Source organism: Nerophis lumbriciformis, linkage group LG11 (genome assembly GCF_033978685.3).
Source record: "Nerophis lumbriciformis linkage group LG11, RoL_Nlum_v2.1, whole genome shotgun sequence".
Classification (NCBI taxonomy): domain Eukaryota; kingdom Metazoa; phylum Chordata; class Actinopteri; order Syngnathiformes; family Syngnathidae; genus Nerophis; species Nerophis lumbriciformis.
In genome coordinates, this window is record NC_084558.2 from 15,073,769 (window position 1) to 15,090,949 (window position 17,181).

The 17,181-nt window shown below is 37.8% G+C and overlaps 1 protein-coding gene across 2 annotated transcripts in view; it reads left to right on the top strand.

The window, feature by feature from the left end:
- The window catches only part of LOC133610712 (zinc transporter ZIP11-like), a 145,694-nt gene that overhangs the window by 94,267 nt on the left and 34,246 nt on the right, over positions 1 to 17,181 (top strand). The window contains exon 5 of one of the 2 annotated variants that reach the window (XM_061967250.1): positions 4,726 to 4,861. In XM_061967250.1, the coding sequence (XP_061823234.1) occupies positions 4,726 to 4,861 (136 nt within the window). The remainder of the gene's footprint in view (positions 1 to 4,725; positions 4,862 to 17,181) is intronic. The other variant, XM_061967251.1, reaches the window with a different exon arrangement.

Consider the following 17,181-nt stretch of genomic DNA (forward strand, 5'->3'; position numbering starts at 1 on the left):
CATTTTTTTTTAAAGTCTGATTGTCCCTTGCAGGATTATACAGTAATACCGTTAGATTCCTTACTGTTTGCTACAGCAGTATCCTGTAACAGACATTCCCGGCATGTTTGATCAAGGTAGTATATTCTTTATGCAACTGACAACTGTCATTTTGTCTGTTTGTTTGTTGTTTACTAGAGGTGCAACGGTACAGGTAACCAGAGGTGGGTAGAGTAGCCAGACGTTGTACTCAAGTAAGAGTACTGTTACTTTAGAGATTTATTACTCAAGTAAAAGTAAGGAGTAGTCACCCAAATATTTACTTGAGTAAAAGTAAAAAGTATGTTGTGAAAAAACTACTCAAGTACTGAGTAACTGATGAATAACCTGTTTGTTTAATGATGACGGCAACAAATAATGCACAAAAACATAAAAATAGCAATGAGCAACTTCAGAGCCAGGATTATCTCTTAAGCAACTAAAACTTAGACTTAGACTTAGACTTCCTTTTTATTGTCATTCAAATTTTAACTTTACAGTACAGATAAGAACAAAATTTTGTCGCATTAGCTCATGGTAGTGCAGGATAAAAAAAGCAATAAGGTGCTGATATAAATAAATAAATAGGTTACTGTACAGATAAATATATTGCACTTTTTTATATGCATCCGCGTTTATGGATGTATGTTATATTGTCTTTTTTATTCCAGCGAGTTAATCCATTTTGGAGGGAGTTGAGGGGATAATTATGATGCGTTCAAGAGCAAACAATAATATATATTAAATAATAATACATTAACATTACAAATTTTTAAGGCAAATTGAGCCACAATAACTTAACAGCACCATGGGCTCAGTAGGCAGAGATTACAAAGGAAAATAACAAGTCAGCCTTTACGCAAACCATAAACTGATAGGTGTGGGCTGCATCTGGGAACACACTGATGGGTGTTTCTATGCATGCGTGTGTGTGTGTGTGTGTGTGTGTGTGTGTGTGTGTGTGTGTGTGTGTGTGTGTGTGTGTGTGTGTGTGTGTGTGTGTGTGTGTGTGCGACTGTGCGTGTGTGCGACTGTGCGTGTGTGTGTGTGTGTGTGTGTGTGTGCGACTGTGCGTGTGCGTGTGTGTGTGTGTGTGTCTATGAGGCTGCAGTATGTTAATAAATGTCCCCATACGATGTACATTTGACAGTGATTCATAGCAGGGAAGCTAACATCAGCCTACGGTGACAGCCAAAATATCTACTAACGTTACTTACCGCGATGTGCTTCCTCAAATTCATGTAAGCTTAAGCTTGTTAATCATGTGGCCGCCTGGCTCTGTTTGATTGGTGAAACGGAGTCAAACGTCACCAGTGACTGCATGCGATTGGTGAAACGGAGTCAAACGTCACCAGTGACTGCATCTGATTGGTGAAACGCAGGCATGCGATAGATCCTACTTTGAAGGTCTGTGTGACAAACCAAAACAAAGCGTGCATTAACAGATCGATAAAAATCAGTAGCGAGTAGCGAGCTGAATGTAGATAAATGGAGCGGAGTAAAAGTAGCGTCTCTTCTCTATAAATATACTCAAGTAAAAGTAAAAGTATGTTGCAATAAAACTACTCTTAGAAGTACAATTTATCCCAAAAGTTACTCAAGTAGATGTAACGGAGTAAATGTAGCGCGTTACTACCCACCTCTGCAGGTAACTCAAGCTACAGTCCGTACCTTGGTTTTAGGGCCACATTTGTTTCTTCTTTTACAGTACGTTTTGGGGTAAAACAACTTTTTTTTCCTTCTCAATGTTTTTTTTTATTGTGCTTGTTATCACAAACTTCATTCTGCAGTAAACTGTATGAGTGGTGTATTAAATACTAGAATACTTTTTTTCAAGTTAATATTTACAACACTTTCAAATGGTAAATTATTATTGGTATTCTTTGAATACTCGTATACATCAGTGTTTTTCACCAGTGGTTTGGCAAGCGGTGACCTAGGTTTTGGCGCTTTTTAAATCTCAAATTATGTATGTTATGATTAATTAAAATACATTAAAGTGCAGTTTGAATTTGAAGTACCGGTACTGTAAAAAAAAAAAAAAAAAGTGTACCAGCACATAAAACATGTTTATTGATTATTTCAGAAACAAAATGTTTTTATCCACAAACTCAAAAAATATTTGAACAAAAACTGTCTGCAAGGTTTTTAGTACATGTTGTATCAGAGGAGTTGAATTAGAGCAAGCACCTATACAAAAAGTCTGAGGCAAAAATATTTTAAAAATGTCTTTTTTTTTGTTGATTAAATTAGGTGTTCTTTTTTCTCCGAGTTGCGGAAAAATGCAGTAGTTCAGTCACAAAGACATTATGTGCTTGTCTGCTAGTCTGCATTCAGGGCAGGATTACTGTGCACCACAACTTGAACTCAAATTGTCAGGGAGACTAAAGTATGTCACTGAAATTGCTCTTTCTTCTAAAAGTTATGTTTGAACTTCTGTGCTAATGTTGGCCATATTTCTTTATTTTGTTCTTTTGAGCTGCACTTCCAGCTGTGTAAGGAGAAGAGGCACAATGCTGATTGGATATTATTTATGTCGTGACGGTGGTGGACCGCGACGGTCGCACACTCACACTGACACGAACAAATTCACAATAACACGAAACACACACATACACAAACACAAACATATACAAAGACACATACAGGATCACGGTCTTTTTACTACTGCGGTATCTTCTAACACAGTAATTTTCAACCTTTTTTGAGCCAAGGCACATTTTTTACGTTGAAAAAATCCGTAGGCACACCACCAGCAGAAATCATTAAAAAACGAAACTCAGTTGATAGTAAAAAGTTGTCGTCGCAATTGTTGGATATGACTTTAAACCATAACCAAGCATGCATCAATATACGTAGCTCTTGTCTTAAAGTAGGTGTATTGTCACGACCTGTCACATCAGGCCGTGACTTATTTTGAGTTTTTTGCTGTTTTCCTGTGTGTAGTGTTTTAGTTCTTGTCTTGCGCTCCTATTTTGGTGGCTTTTTCTCTTTTTTTGGTATTTTCCCGTAGCAGTTTCATGTCTTCCTTTGGGCGATATTTCCCCGCATCTACTTTTTTTTAGCAATCAAGACTATTTCAGTTGCTTTTATCCTTCTTTGTGTGGACATTGTTGATTGTCATTTCATGTTCGGATGTACATTGTGGACGCCGTCTTTGCTCTACAGTAAGTCTTTGCTGTCGTCCAGCATTCTGTTTTTGTTTACTTTGCAGCCAGTTCAGTTTTAGTTTCGTTCTGCATAGCTTCAATGCCTTTTCTTAGGGGCACTTACCTTTTGTTTATTTTTGGTTTAAGCATTAGATACCTTTTTCCCTGCATGCTGCCTCCCGCTGTTTCCAACATCTACAAAGCAATTAGCTACCGGCTGCCACCTACTGATATGGAAGAGTATTACATGGTTACTCTGCCGAGCTCTCGACAGCACAGACACTCAACAACAACACATAATTTGCAGACTGTAATTAATGGTTTGCAAAAAATATTTTTAACCCAAAAAGGTGAAATAAGATAATCTCCCACGGCGCACCCGACTGTATCTCGCGGCACACTAGTGTTTGAAAAACACTGTTCTAACAGACATTTCCGCCACGTTAAAACAAGGAAATATGCTAACAGCTCATCACCATGATCAAATTCAAATTAATCGCGAACATTGATCTACTACTTGAAAGACATCCCTACTTAAAGGCTCGCTTCAAGATTAGAGTTAACCCCAATCCAATGTATTCACACTTTGGGTCGGGCACTGTATGTATTCCATAAAACTGGGATGCACATTCTTCAAGCAGGCTTTGTCAAAGTCCCCAGCCATAACAAATACTCATTATTGATGGGCCTGCATCTGCTTGTTGATAGCATCATGCAGTAGAAAGAGGGCTAAGCTTACGTTAGCTTAGGGTGGTATGTAAACAGCTGTTAGAATTACAGCAGAGATCTCTCTGGGTAGGTACTAATGTAATGGCCTCTAGATCCGGTGTAGGTAATTTTACAGTTTGTGCTCCAGTCGTTGAGTGTGTATATGCACAGCACTCCCCCTCTGCTCTTACAGGAGTAATTGATGCGATCAAAGCGGTGCAGACTGCGGCCTTTTAGCTAAACATCTATGTCCGGGATGAGCAGGTGTAACCACGATTCTGTAAATAATAGCTATCTTGAACACTGTTGTTGCTCGTCACTGTGAGCCCGGAGTCAAATTATGACCAAAGTACCATCATTAATGTTATGTAGACCACAAGGAAGTGTTTTTAATGTAGAAAAAAATCACAATAGGACCCCTTTAAGATACTGTATTCATAATATTGCAATCTTTTCAAGGATGTGATAATGAAATTACTAAAATTGGTGTTTACATGGATGAAAGAACAAATCTCAAATCACTCATTACGTCATGCCTGAGCATACCTGCGGACTAGTTTTCCTTCCTATGTGGGACATTCAAAGCTGTAGTTATAGGTAACATAGTCACATAGTTGCATATGTCTGTTCTGAAAAGACAGGTATATAGATTCTACTGTGCAAAAACCAGCATTCACAAGAAACAAAATTACATTGATAATAACACAAGAATGACATTCAGCACAGTGCAAACCTTCACCAAGGTCAAAATACCTTTGTTGTTGCGGCAGTGTTCTCTATCTTCTTTGTCTTTGATTTGGGCTATTCACATTCATTCATTCAAACAAAAACTTTTTTTTATTTCCTACAGGGTGTAATTGCCGACCCTCATATTGCCTTGGCCCTTGCTTCTGAGTCAAAGCTGGTCAAAGAGAAAGCAGAGGATACGCCAGATCCATTTTCTGAATCCCAAGCCATCAAGATAGGTAGAGCTGCACCTCTCTCAGGCAAGCCATCCTTCATATACCCACACAAAAGAGATAAGTATTACATGACGTGGGTTCCCTCCGGGTACTCCGGCTTCCTCCCACCTCCAAAGACATGCACCTGGGGATAAGTTGATTGGCAACACTAAATTGGCCCTAGTGTGTGGATGTGAGTGTGAATGTTGTCTGTCTATCTGTGTTGGCCCTGCGATGAGGTGGCGACTTGTCCAGGGTGTACCCCGCCTTCCGCCCGATTGTAGCTGAGATAGGCTCCAGCGCCCCCCGCGACCCCAAAGGGAATAAGCGGTAGAAAATGGATGGATGGATGATATAAGCAACATGTGTACTTGTTTGCTTACTAGTGAAAACACTCAAATCAAACTTCTCTGATGGCTTCTTTTCTTTCTGATATTTTAGCTATTTCTGACATTTGTGTTTGTATATGTATACTCTATCTCTTTATCTAATACTCTAACAAGCTCAATCAACTGGGGGGTGTTGGCTTTTATTTTGCAAATAAGCATACACACTGGATGCCAGCACATAAGAGCACCTGAACACTTACCGTTAATGGAGTCAACCAAAGAGGACTCGTCCAGGAGGAGCAAGAAGGAGGATCTAAAATATCCTTTATTTTTTAATTTAAAAGTTGATAAGTATGCCCACAACATCCATGATATTTATATACACAAGTGTCAAGGCCAAATATTCAAATTTGTCAAAAGTGTAATCTAATTTGTGTCTGCACAAATAAAGTCTCCCCCATCTAAATACTTTACCCTGAGTGAACATCTGGGGCTTTTAGCTACTAAAATGTGAAACATTGTCATTGTTTTACATTTTTGTCACATATTCAATCTATAATGCATTAGAAAACTGTTAATAACTTAAAGAACAAAGGTGCCGTCTTTAACAACATATTTCATGGTGCATGTAGGTGGTATTTATGCCAAAAGCAATAGGAGGATGTCTAGATGGTTATCAATGACTATACATGTTAAAATATCTGAACTGACCTTGCTGCTTAGATTTTAAAAGTAATGTCTATATCCATATTTATATATCTGTACTTGCCCATTGCACAGCCTTTTTTAAATCACAATCAAAAGGCTTCCATTGTTCATGAAGGGGCATTTGCAAATAACCACTTGATGACTTTTCTCTAAGTTGCCACCTGCGCCACAAAATGTAGCTAACTGCCAACCTGCTGCAGGTTATTACAAGTGTTGACGGTTCACGTCTTCTACTAAACAACATTCAGACCCGAGAGGAAACTGAATTACCATGACAACCTTTGTACTACCAGCCACAAAGGCTGATTAGAGCCTCAGGCCTCACATTGTCACCAGTAATGTGATGTTGAGTGCTACATTCAACACTATTTCACGCATGCTGTGGGAAGAGAATTACAGTAAATGTGACAGGATAATATTTTGAGTGCTGCTAACTGCAGGTGTATAGCCTTAGACTTTTTGGTAAGTATTATCTATTAGTGTCTTCATTGAGATGAAGTTTATTTAGGCATGCAGGGTGATACTATTGCCTGTTCAGTACATCAGTCACATCAATAAAAACACGTCAGCCTGTTAATTAGCAGTAGGGTTGCAAAATTCCGGGAATATTCAAAGTTGGAAACTTTCCATGGGAATTAACAGGAGTGTATAGAAATTAACGGGAATTAACGGGAAATTAATGGGAATAAACATTGAATGCAACATTCTAGATCTTGCAGCATGATTATTAGCTAAAACAACCTGATTTAATGCAAATTCAGTAGAATTTCAACCCTTCACTGTGCATTCCTCCATGTGCAGTGCATTCTTCCATCACATGCACAGATAATTCACAGCATGCTACACACTACAGCAGGGCGATTGAGGCCACACTAGTATTTGAGCCCAAGGACTTCATTCAAGTTTTACTTACCTAACTGGATGATATTTATGTACCACCACAGTCTCATAATGAACCGAAAATATTTCTCCGTTAGCGGTGATGCTAATTTTCTTAATGTCAAATCCCATTCAATTTTGCTAACAATGTTAGCGATCCGAATTGACCTTTTTTTGTGATCTGTAAAGTTCAACTAGCAAATACTAAATCAAAACGTGTAGTTTCCTCTGCCTTCTGTTCTGCTAGCCATTCTGTTGTCATACAAGAATGTAGGTTATACTGTACCTTGATTTAGCATGCTGATTGAGTGGTCATTTATTCATCTAGCCTATTTCTATTCATTTGTCCATCAGTAAAATATTTTTAAAGACTACTCCAATTGTTTAGCTGACTATTTATATCTGTATGTGGCATTGCATTAGTGTTTTACAAGAATAAATAAATACAAACAGAATAATGCGCCGTACACCATCTGATGTGTGGAGACATTTCACCCCAACCAATGTAGGCGGAAAGCTGTGTACATTTACAAATACTGTGCAAAGAGCTACGTCAAAAATGCCACAAAGATGCAGCAGCATATAGACAAGTGCCCAATAATATATCATTATTGTAATTCCCCATTCATTCCCATATATTTCCATTAATTCCCATGGACGGTATCCAACTTTGAATAAGCAAAAAATGGTCAATATTTCCAAACTTCCCGACCTTAATTTCCCGTGGTAAATTTCCACCCCTTTGCAACCCTAATTAGCAGTTAAGATGCCCATGCCATAACGCTGACTCCACCATGTTTGATACATGTTGTGGTATGCTTAAGATCACAAGCTGCTCCTTTCCTTTTCCCACATTTTTTGCATAATGCCGATACAAGTTGGTATTGGTTTCATGTGTCTAAATAATCAGATTCTACAGCACAGGAGGTTTTTAAGATGTTGTTTGACTTTCCTGTTCTTGGATGTTACATTGGTTGGCACCTTAAGGGTATCTTTTGACAGTGATTGGTCAAACTTCTTTAGAGTATTTCTGTCTTCTGTTTGTTTTCCTCTGCATTCATTTTTTGCAAGTATAGAGATGATTGGTGGTGGGTTTCTCCACATTTCATGTTGGGGTTATCCTCTCCCTGATTTAAACGTTGTCTCTCAACTCACTTTTTTCAGCCATCATAGAAGAACAACAATTGTTTATTTAATAAATGTGTGGTATATGAAAGTAGATGGTATGTATTGCTTACCTGTAATCTCTTCAATCCAAAAAGCTTTTGTTCATCCACTTACTTTACCTTCTTGTTCTAGGAAGCTGTAATGTTCTTTTAAGTGGTACAATTATAAGTGGGAGAATGACTCATTTTAGGAACCTAGATCACACCTAAAGAATGATTGTTTTTTTTTGGAAATGGCAACTTCATAAGTAAAAATTAAGACTCACCTGAATACATTAAGTTGTTGTTGTCAACACGCACTTTAGTAAAGCAGTAGGTGGCAGGACCACTTCACCAGCTGACATTTCTAAATAGTTAAACGCATATATAAAAATGTATAGTAAAACCTCCTGTAATAACATCTACTGAATATGTCCTAATCCGAATTCAACCATAATTGTAAAGCAGCATTTGAAAGTTGCCAAAAAATACAAAATAAAAATACCGCCTTGAATATTACCATGTCAGATTTCAGCAAATCCTAAAAATTGCTCAGTACAATATGACTGAATAAACAACGATAATAAAACGGAATGTACCGAAAGTGACCTGCAATTAGCCTTTATGTGAAGCTACCTGTCTTTCACGAAATAAGTAATGCCAACAATTAAGATTGCAAAAATGATCGCACAAATGTTCAGCTCACTCAGGAGATCTGGGTTATCTACTTTTTCACATAATGAAATATCTGTCTTCTCCACGTCTCAACTGATTGAAACCATTCCAATGTCAAATTGTTAATCTCATACAGGTCATTCAGGTGATCTGTTTTTCACATTTCAAAGCTTGTTACTTTTTTGTTAACAAACATCCAATTGATGCGGTTATATTTTCACGACTTAATCAATTCATACCATTAAAAATCCTGCATTAATTCTACATTTCAACATCATTTTGAACAGCTTCAACTCTGCAGTATTCGCATGCAAATTATTTTAGAAATTACATTATCTTATTTGAGTTGTAAAATGATCTATAATTGCCTGTAACTATTTCGCCTCTGTCTCCTGACACACTATAAAGCAGTGGTCTCCAATTTTCATCATTATATGAGCCACTTTGACAAAATAACAGGGAAGACGAGCTATTTGTGTTTTATTTAAATAACTGGCAACGTCTATAGTGTACTTAATTTACAAAGCAGAAGTCCACTCAAACAGTGCAATCATTGGCTTTGTGCTATTTTGTGATAATGTGTCATTAAATAGACGCATAATGTCTGAAATGAACAGCTATAAAATACTAAAAGTTAAAGCAAATTTTTTTGAGCAATTCCAAATCAGGTGGCGAGCTACTGGTCGTACACAAGCTACCTATTGTAGAACCCTGTTATAAAATGGTGATGACTGCCCCAGTTCGGCATATTTTAATGTTATTACACTAGAGTTGTGCAATTATAGACCATATGTGATATAAATGATACACATTTGGCAGATGATAGGGCTTTTAACACTATTGTTATATCGTGATAATGCATGTTGATGACACATTCTAGCTGTGTCCTGCAAATATGACAGCGGCGAACGGAGGCATACTCAACGCAATGTAGCATCCTTACTAGCGTGCCAGCGGCTAACGTCCCTCGACAGTGCAGCTTCTAAATCACTAATCTTCTCCTCCATGGTGGCAAAAAAAAGTATGATCATGAGAGGACAGGAAATACCTAAACATGCTCAGAGGATATGCTAACCGCTAAGCTAGCCCTTGAGTTTAAACAAAGGTGGGTGGATCGATACAAATACTGACACTGATAATACCAGGTTTAGTATCAGTACATGGTCAAAACTACAGTGATCAGATCTATTGTTTTATCCCAAAATGTTATTTTTTGTTTTCGTAATTGTTTACAAATTCAGGAAATAAGAGGCAACATTTGTTTAGCTATGTTGCATTACTGACTATGTTATTAATTGTGTGTGTGTCATAAAAAGGAATAAGTAAATTATTTGAATATTAATTGATATTGTCGGTTTAGGATGAACTTTGGTACGGCCAAATCTGCCCTTGTTACTACTTACTACTGGCTCAATAACCAAATTTGTAGTATAGGCCAAAACTATTGTTGCATTTTAACAGAAAATGTAGATGGAGCCATGCTACAACAGAAAGTAACCTGCTAATAACAATAGAATAACAAGGAGATGAATAATGGTTTTGAGAACGTAATACAACTGGAAATTACGTATTGTTACCACATACGTCAGCAGCTAAATTAGAAGCATTTGTAACTGGTTTTGAAATTGTTTGATTATGATTTATAAGCCAAATAGTATATTGTGATATATATCGTTACCGCAAGAGGCTGAAATATAACACACAATATAGATTTTAGGCCATATAATTTGAAGCTTAATAATAGACTTATACTTAGACTTCCTTTTTATTGTCATTTAAATTTGAACTTTACAGCACAGATAAGAACGGTATTTCGTTGCATTAGCTCATGGTAGTGCAGGATAAAAAAGCAATAAGGTGCAGATATAAAGAAATAGATTACTGTACAGATAAATATATTGAACTTTTGCATATGCATCCACATTTATGGATGTATGTTATATTGTCTTTATATTCCAGCGAGTTAATCCATTTTTGGGGGGATTGAGGGGATTATTATGATGCGTTCAAGAGTCTTACGGCCTGAGGGAAGAAGCTGTTACAGAACCTGGAGGTTGTTCTTCGGATGCTGCGGAACCTCTTTCTAGAGTCCAGCAGTGAAAACAGTCCTTGGTGAGTGTGGGAGGAGTCTCTTCAGATTTTCTGAGCCCTGATCAGGCAGCGGCTCTTTGCGATCTCCTGGATAGGAGGAAGAGGAGTCCTGATGATCTTTTCCGCCGTCCTCACCACTCTCTGGAGAGACTTCCAGTCTGAGGCACTGCAGGCTCCAGTCCAGACAGAGATGCAGTTGGTCAGTAGGCTCTCTATAGTGCCTCTGTAGAATGTGGTGAGAATGGGGGGAGGGAGCTGTGCTTTTTTCATCCGACGCAAAAAGTGCATGCGCTGCTGGGCTCTTTTTACAAGAGCTCCGGTGTGTAGGGACCAGGTCATATTGTCAATTATCTGCACCCCCAGGAACTTGGTGCTGCTTACCATCTCCACCGCTGTGCCGTTGACGAAGAGTGGAGCGTGGCTGGACTGGTGCTTCCTGAAGTCGACGATGATCTCCTTGGTCTTGTCGACGTTCAGGACCAGGTTGTTGGTTCTGCACCAGTCAACCAGATGTTTCACCTCCTCCCTGTAGTCCATGTCAATGTATTCCTTTACCAGCCTCTCAAAGCACTTCATTATGATGGGGGTGAGTGCCACGGGGCGATAATAATTGAGGGAGGAGATTGTGGGTTTTTTAGGCACTGGAATGATTGTGACCGTCTTAAAACATGATGGTACCACAGCCTGGGTCATCGAGATGTTAAAGATGTCTGTGAGAACCCCAGCCAGCTGGTCTGGACATCCCTTAAGCACCTTGCCTGGAATGTCATCAGGTCCCGTTGCTTTCCGGGGGTTCACTCTCCTCAGGGTTTTCCGGATATCCGCTGTGTCCAGGTTGAGCAGCTGCTCATCAGGACGAGGGATGGATTTCCTCGCCGGAGTGGTGTTAAGTGCTTTAAACCTTGCAAAGTAGTTGTTTAGGTCATTTCGGAAGCTGATGCTGTTGTCACAGGGACGGGGGGCAGCTTTATAGTCCGTGCTGACCTGTGTGCCCTGCCACATTCGTCTAGTGTTCGTGGGGTTCTCGAAGAAGTCCTGCACTTTCTGACTGTGAGCACGCTTTGCAACCCTAATGGCACGGTTCAGGTTAGCTCTGGCTGTTTTTTGTGCTACTATGTCACCAGACTTAAAAGCCTTGTTCCGAGCCTTCAGCATTGCACGTACCTCACTGTTCATCCAGGGTTTCTCGTTGGCCCGTGTGGGGATGTTCTTGATCACACCAACATCCTCCATGCACTTCTGAATGTATGCAGACACAGACTCTGCATACTCCTCCACACATGTGTGATGATTGTCGGTGGCGGCTGCCTTGAACATGTCCCCGTCTGTGCTTTTGAAGCAGTCTTGTAATGCTTCCATTGCTCCCTCTGGCCAGGTCCTCACCTGCTCCACTGTAGCTTGCTTCCTAATCAGCAGGGGCTTGTATGCAGGAATTAGCATCACAGATAGATGGTCTGAAGAGCCGAGGTGGGGGCGGGGTGCAGCTTTGAACGCGTGTTTAATATTGCTGTGGACCATGTCCAACGTGCTTACACCCCTGGTCGCAAAATTCACATATTGATGGAAATGAGGGAACACAGTTTTCATGTTAGCTTGATTAAAGTCCCCTGCCACGATGAAAACTCCCTCTGGCTGTGTAGATTGCAGTTCATTGATGGAGCTTCTTTGGTGTTAGCACTGGGAGGAATGTACACTGCTGTGAAGATCATAATAGTCTCGATCATCAACAAACAAACACTTTAAAATACAAACATAACATCAGTTCAAACAAGATCGCTTAGTAGTTATTGCACTTGCTCACCTCCTCAAATTGATACTTGGCTTGTACAAAATGTAAAAACAACTTAGGCTCTTGAAATGTAAAATAAAAAGATGCTTTTTTCAGCTAGATTTAGATAGAACAAACCACCCCACAGCCATGAAATTTCCTTATTTCTTTTGTGTACATTTTAGGATGAGACAAATGTTTCCTTTTAGACCTGAAATGAGAGCAGGAGGGCAGGTTTGCTCGAGCAACAAGAAATGAATGTCTGGTGAAAAGTAAGACAAATAGAGTAAACATTGAACACTCTTGGAAACCAAACTCAGTTATACCCCATGTATCATTTATCCCACTATTCCCCTCTATTTTGCCAGATTTGTAAAGTGAGAACTTGAAATTACAGAATATTAACAAAAAATCCAGAAAAATAACTTAAAATAGATTATAAACGATTAAGTGAAATACATATCTTTCACTGAAACAAAATTTGGCTTAGTTATTGATGAGGAAACGCTTGGTTAGATGTTAGACATTTTTGCCGTTGGTAACTTGGGTTTTTCCTCTTTACAGTTACTCTTCAAATCCTAAAGGTTTTGAGGCTGTTGCTTGGCAACTAAAGGTTTCAGCTCTCTCACTAGATTTGCTCAAATGTTTTCAAATTAACACACCAACAATGTTCTCTTCATGTCTAGGCTTCTAGCTGAAGAAACCAGACTAATTGTTTGTGCTCAATGTGAACTGTGGAAATCAGAATTATTCTCAAGTTGGTGGGGATTCATAAACACATTTTAAACAATCAAGTAGCAATTGATTTATAACCTTCATTTAATGAAGTTATGTATGTTTTCGTTGCTTAATGTTTTTGTTACTCTGTTAAATTTGTAAAATAATAACCCTTACTCATTTTAGTATTCAAATTTAATTAAAGTTGATCAATTTGTTGTCACATATTGTGCAGTTGCAGCTTTCATTGTGTTTTACAGATAAGATAATCCATTGATGCAAATTTTGTGGTAACAAACTCAGTGAACTGTAGACAAATGCAGACGATTTGTCTCTATTGGTCTGAGTAGAATATTCCATCTGATTTAGCCCTTGGGTTCTACGGAGAACAGACTCACTGTTCCGATAATATTATTGATATGTATGTTTTGTATGTGGAAATAGACAGTATGTGCTGATATATGTTCTATATAACTGCAGATAGATGTAATCAGGTCTCATGTCTTCTCATTGCCACGCCAGAGCCGAGGACCTCACTAAACTATCCAAGCTCTGCCCTGTTTGTTTATCAGAGTGGTTTAGCCATATTTTGAAGTCTAAAACGTCCCAAATAAGATTTTGGTCTTATTATTTGCGATAAAAGACTGCATTTCTTTTTATAACTTTATTTTATTAACTTTCAAATATTCACAATTTGGCGGCGAGATCTATATCCATGTGACGTTACTGACATTTATTGTACAGTCTGTATATAGTATAATACATCACAATCTGTTTATTTTTCTATATAACATAACCCCACCATAGATTCAACTGATCATTGACTATTGACTATGGAATTAGAAGATTTGACTATAAAAATGCTTTGTCAAAGATAGACTTACTTACTTGTAAGATTTTGTTCAGCCTATTTTTGGTAATTCAGTGGTAAGTGTATGTCAATGTTATTTGATTGGGTATTTACTAACGGTTGAATTGGCTGAGTAACAATATGATATAATGATGTTTTGCCAATAAATATTTTTTTTTAATCCAATATTTAAAAAAACAAAAAACATTAACAAAATATTTCACAATCTTTAGGGAACAGAAAAAAGAACCAAACTTTCAACACAAAAATAATTACTATTTTTGCTGAAGCAGAACTACTGTTTTACACTGGTATAAAAACATGATGCCAGCAACAGTTGTTAGACAGATAAAAGTACATACCTATTCTCACAGTTATAAGTATTCAATCCGCAAATTTAAATAAATAAATTGTCCTTATTTGCTAAGTTTATAAACTTGCATTTTTGGAATTAAAAACAGAAAACAATTTTAACTTCTCAAAACATGTTTTTTACCGTTGAAATTGGCGATTTATTGAAATTTTGCATGTAAATCCCAATAGGGCTTGAATAATTTTGAGTGCACCTCTGTGTTGTTGATTTGAGTTTGAATTTTTTTGAAGCCAATATAGGTCTAAGAACCTGCAAGTGTCTTGTTTTCTTTTTTTGTTTTTCTCAGCTTAGATAGCGTACTAACACAACCTTTCCACAAAATGGTCTTGAAAAATGGTCTGAAACCTGGCAGTAAATAGTATAGCTGCTAATTAATAATATGTATAGTCAATGCAAAGTGTTACTGTGCAGTCATGTCATGTTAAAAAACAAAAATAAAATAAAGATTGTATGTGTAGGTTATCATTGTACCATTAAAACAATACATTGACATATAAAGTATCTAGTCTTACCAGTTGTTACGTCATTGCTCTATCATTTTCAGCTTTGATCACCTTGGTTCTCAAACCAATGTTTACATTATACTCAAACAAAAATAGGCCCAACTATTTTCACATTTTGTGTTTTGATTGTGTAGGTTCTCTTTAAACATGCTACTGTAATTATGAATTTTTAAAACTTGTAATGATGTATGGTAACAATAATGTATAAACTAAGATAGTGTGAGTTTGAAATTACACCATGAACTTTCAGTGTTAGCCACAAAGGCAGTTTTGAGACAGGGGCTAAGAAGTATGTACTTTTATTATATGATTGTTTACCCAAGATGCCAAGATTGAGAACGTAAAGCACAAAGGAGATTACAAAAAAAAGTCCAGTTGAATACATGAGCTCAAAGTGAACAAATGACCCTTCGGAAACAGCTGCTTGCATGGATGGAGGCCTGCTTTGTCCCTGCAAAGCACTTCTCAATTTGTGGATTTTTAATGGCTCTGGACAGATAAATAGTTACCATTGACTTTGCAGCTTTGCGCCGAGGCAGTTTATCAGAAAGTCACTTTATCTAAGGCTTTGGCTCATCTCCACTTCTTTTGTCTCCTCTTGTATTTCTCACCATACAGTAACTGGAGTAGACTCCATAGTTCCCCCTAAATCTTAATTTTTCACTTTACCAATACATCTTGGACAATTCTACACTTCTGACACTGTGGGAACAATTTGGAGAAAGCCCTTTTTCCCTACATGACTGTGCCCAAGAACACAAAACATGGCCCACAATGTCATTGGTTTGGAAGGACTTGTCTTGATTGCAAAGCATCTTTCTTATACTTAGCTGTCCTAAGTGCTGTCTCTCACCCGCTCAAAATTACATATTTCTAAAACCAGAAAATCAAAACGCCACCAACGGCTAACACACAGGCATGTGAAATGTCGGCGGAAACAGGGAAATCCACATTTGTAAACATTAATTCTTGCGTCAAAATATCACTTCTGTGTTTTTTAATGAAATGTAAAAAAAAAATACAATCTAAACAAAAATGTGTTGAATGCTCGCCTCAGCCACAGGCACTTGCTGTTCCTCTTGCCTAAACGCTGCACTGAGTCTCCGAGCCACAACGTTGACAGCTGTCCACTTTGTTACTAATTATATTTCCGAACCAGTTGTAGTTCTAAGAGGGGTGTCCAGACTTTTTGACTGGAGATAGCTGCAAAAGGTGGACCAACATCATATTGAACCCTATGGGTTAGGAATGGGATGGAACTTCAAGTTCATATGTGATGTTGGTAATATATTGTGTGTGTGTGTGTGTGTATATATATATATATATATATATATATATATATATATATATACAGTCGTGATCAAAAGTTTACATACACTTGTAAAGAAGTTAATGTCATGGCTGTCTTGAGTTTCGAATAATTTCTACAACTCTTATTTTTTTGTGATAGAGTGATTGGAGCACATACTTGTTGGTCACAAACAACATTCTTGAAGTTTGGTTCTTTTATGAATTTATTATGGGTCTACTGAAAATGTGACCAAATCTGCTGGGTCAAAAGTATACATACAGCAATGTTAATATTTGGTTACATGTCCCTTGGCAAGTTTCACTGCAATAAGGCGCTTTTGGTAGCCATCTACAAGCTTCTGGCAAGCTTCTGGTTGAATTTTTAACCACTCCTCTTGACAAAATTGGTGCAGTTCAGCTAAATTTGTTGGTTTTCTGACATGGACTTGTTTCTTCAGCATTGTCCACACGTTTAAGTCAGGACTTTGGGAAGGCCATTCTAAAATCCTAATTCTAGCCTGATTTAGCCATTCCTTTACCACTTTAGATGTGTGTTTGGGGTCATTGTCCTGTTGGAACACCCAACTGCGCCCAAGAACCAACTCCGAGCTGATGATTTTAGGTTGTCCTGAAGAATTTGGAGGTAATCCTCCTTTTTCATTGTCCCATTTAAAGCACCAGTTCCATTGGCAGCAAAACAGACCCAGAGCATAATACTACCACCACCATGCCTACCGTCATAAATGATAAATGGGTTATACTTGTATTGCGCTTTTCTACCTTTTAAGGTACTCAAAGCGCTTTGACACTATTTCCACATTCACCCATTCACACATGCATTCACACACACATATATATATATATATATATATATATATATATATATATACAAACCCCGTTTCCATATGAGTTGGGAAATTGTGTTAGATGTAAATATAAACGGAATACAATGATTTCCAAATCCTTTTCAACCCATATTCAATTGAATGCACTACAAAGACAAGATATTTGATGTTCAAACTCATAAACTTTTTTTT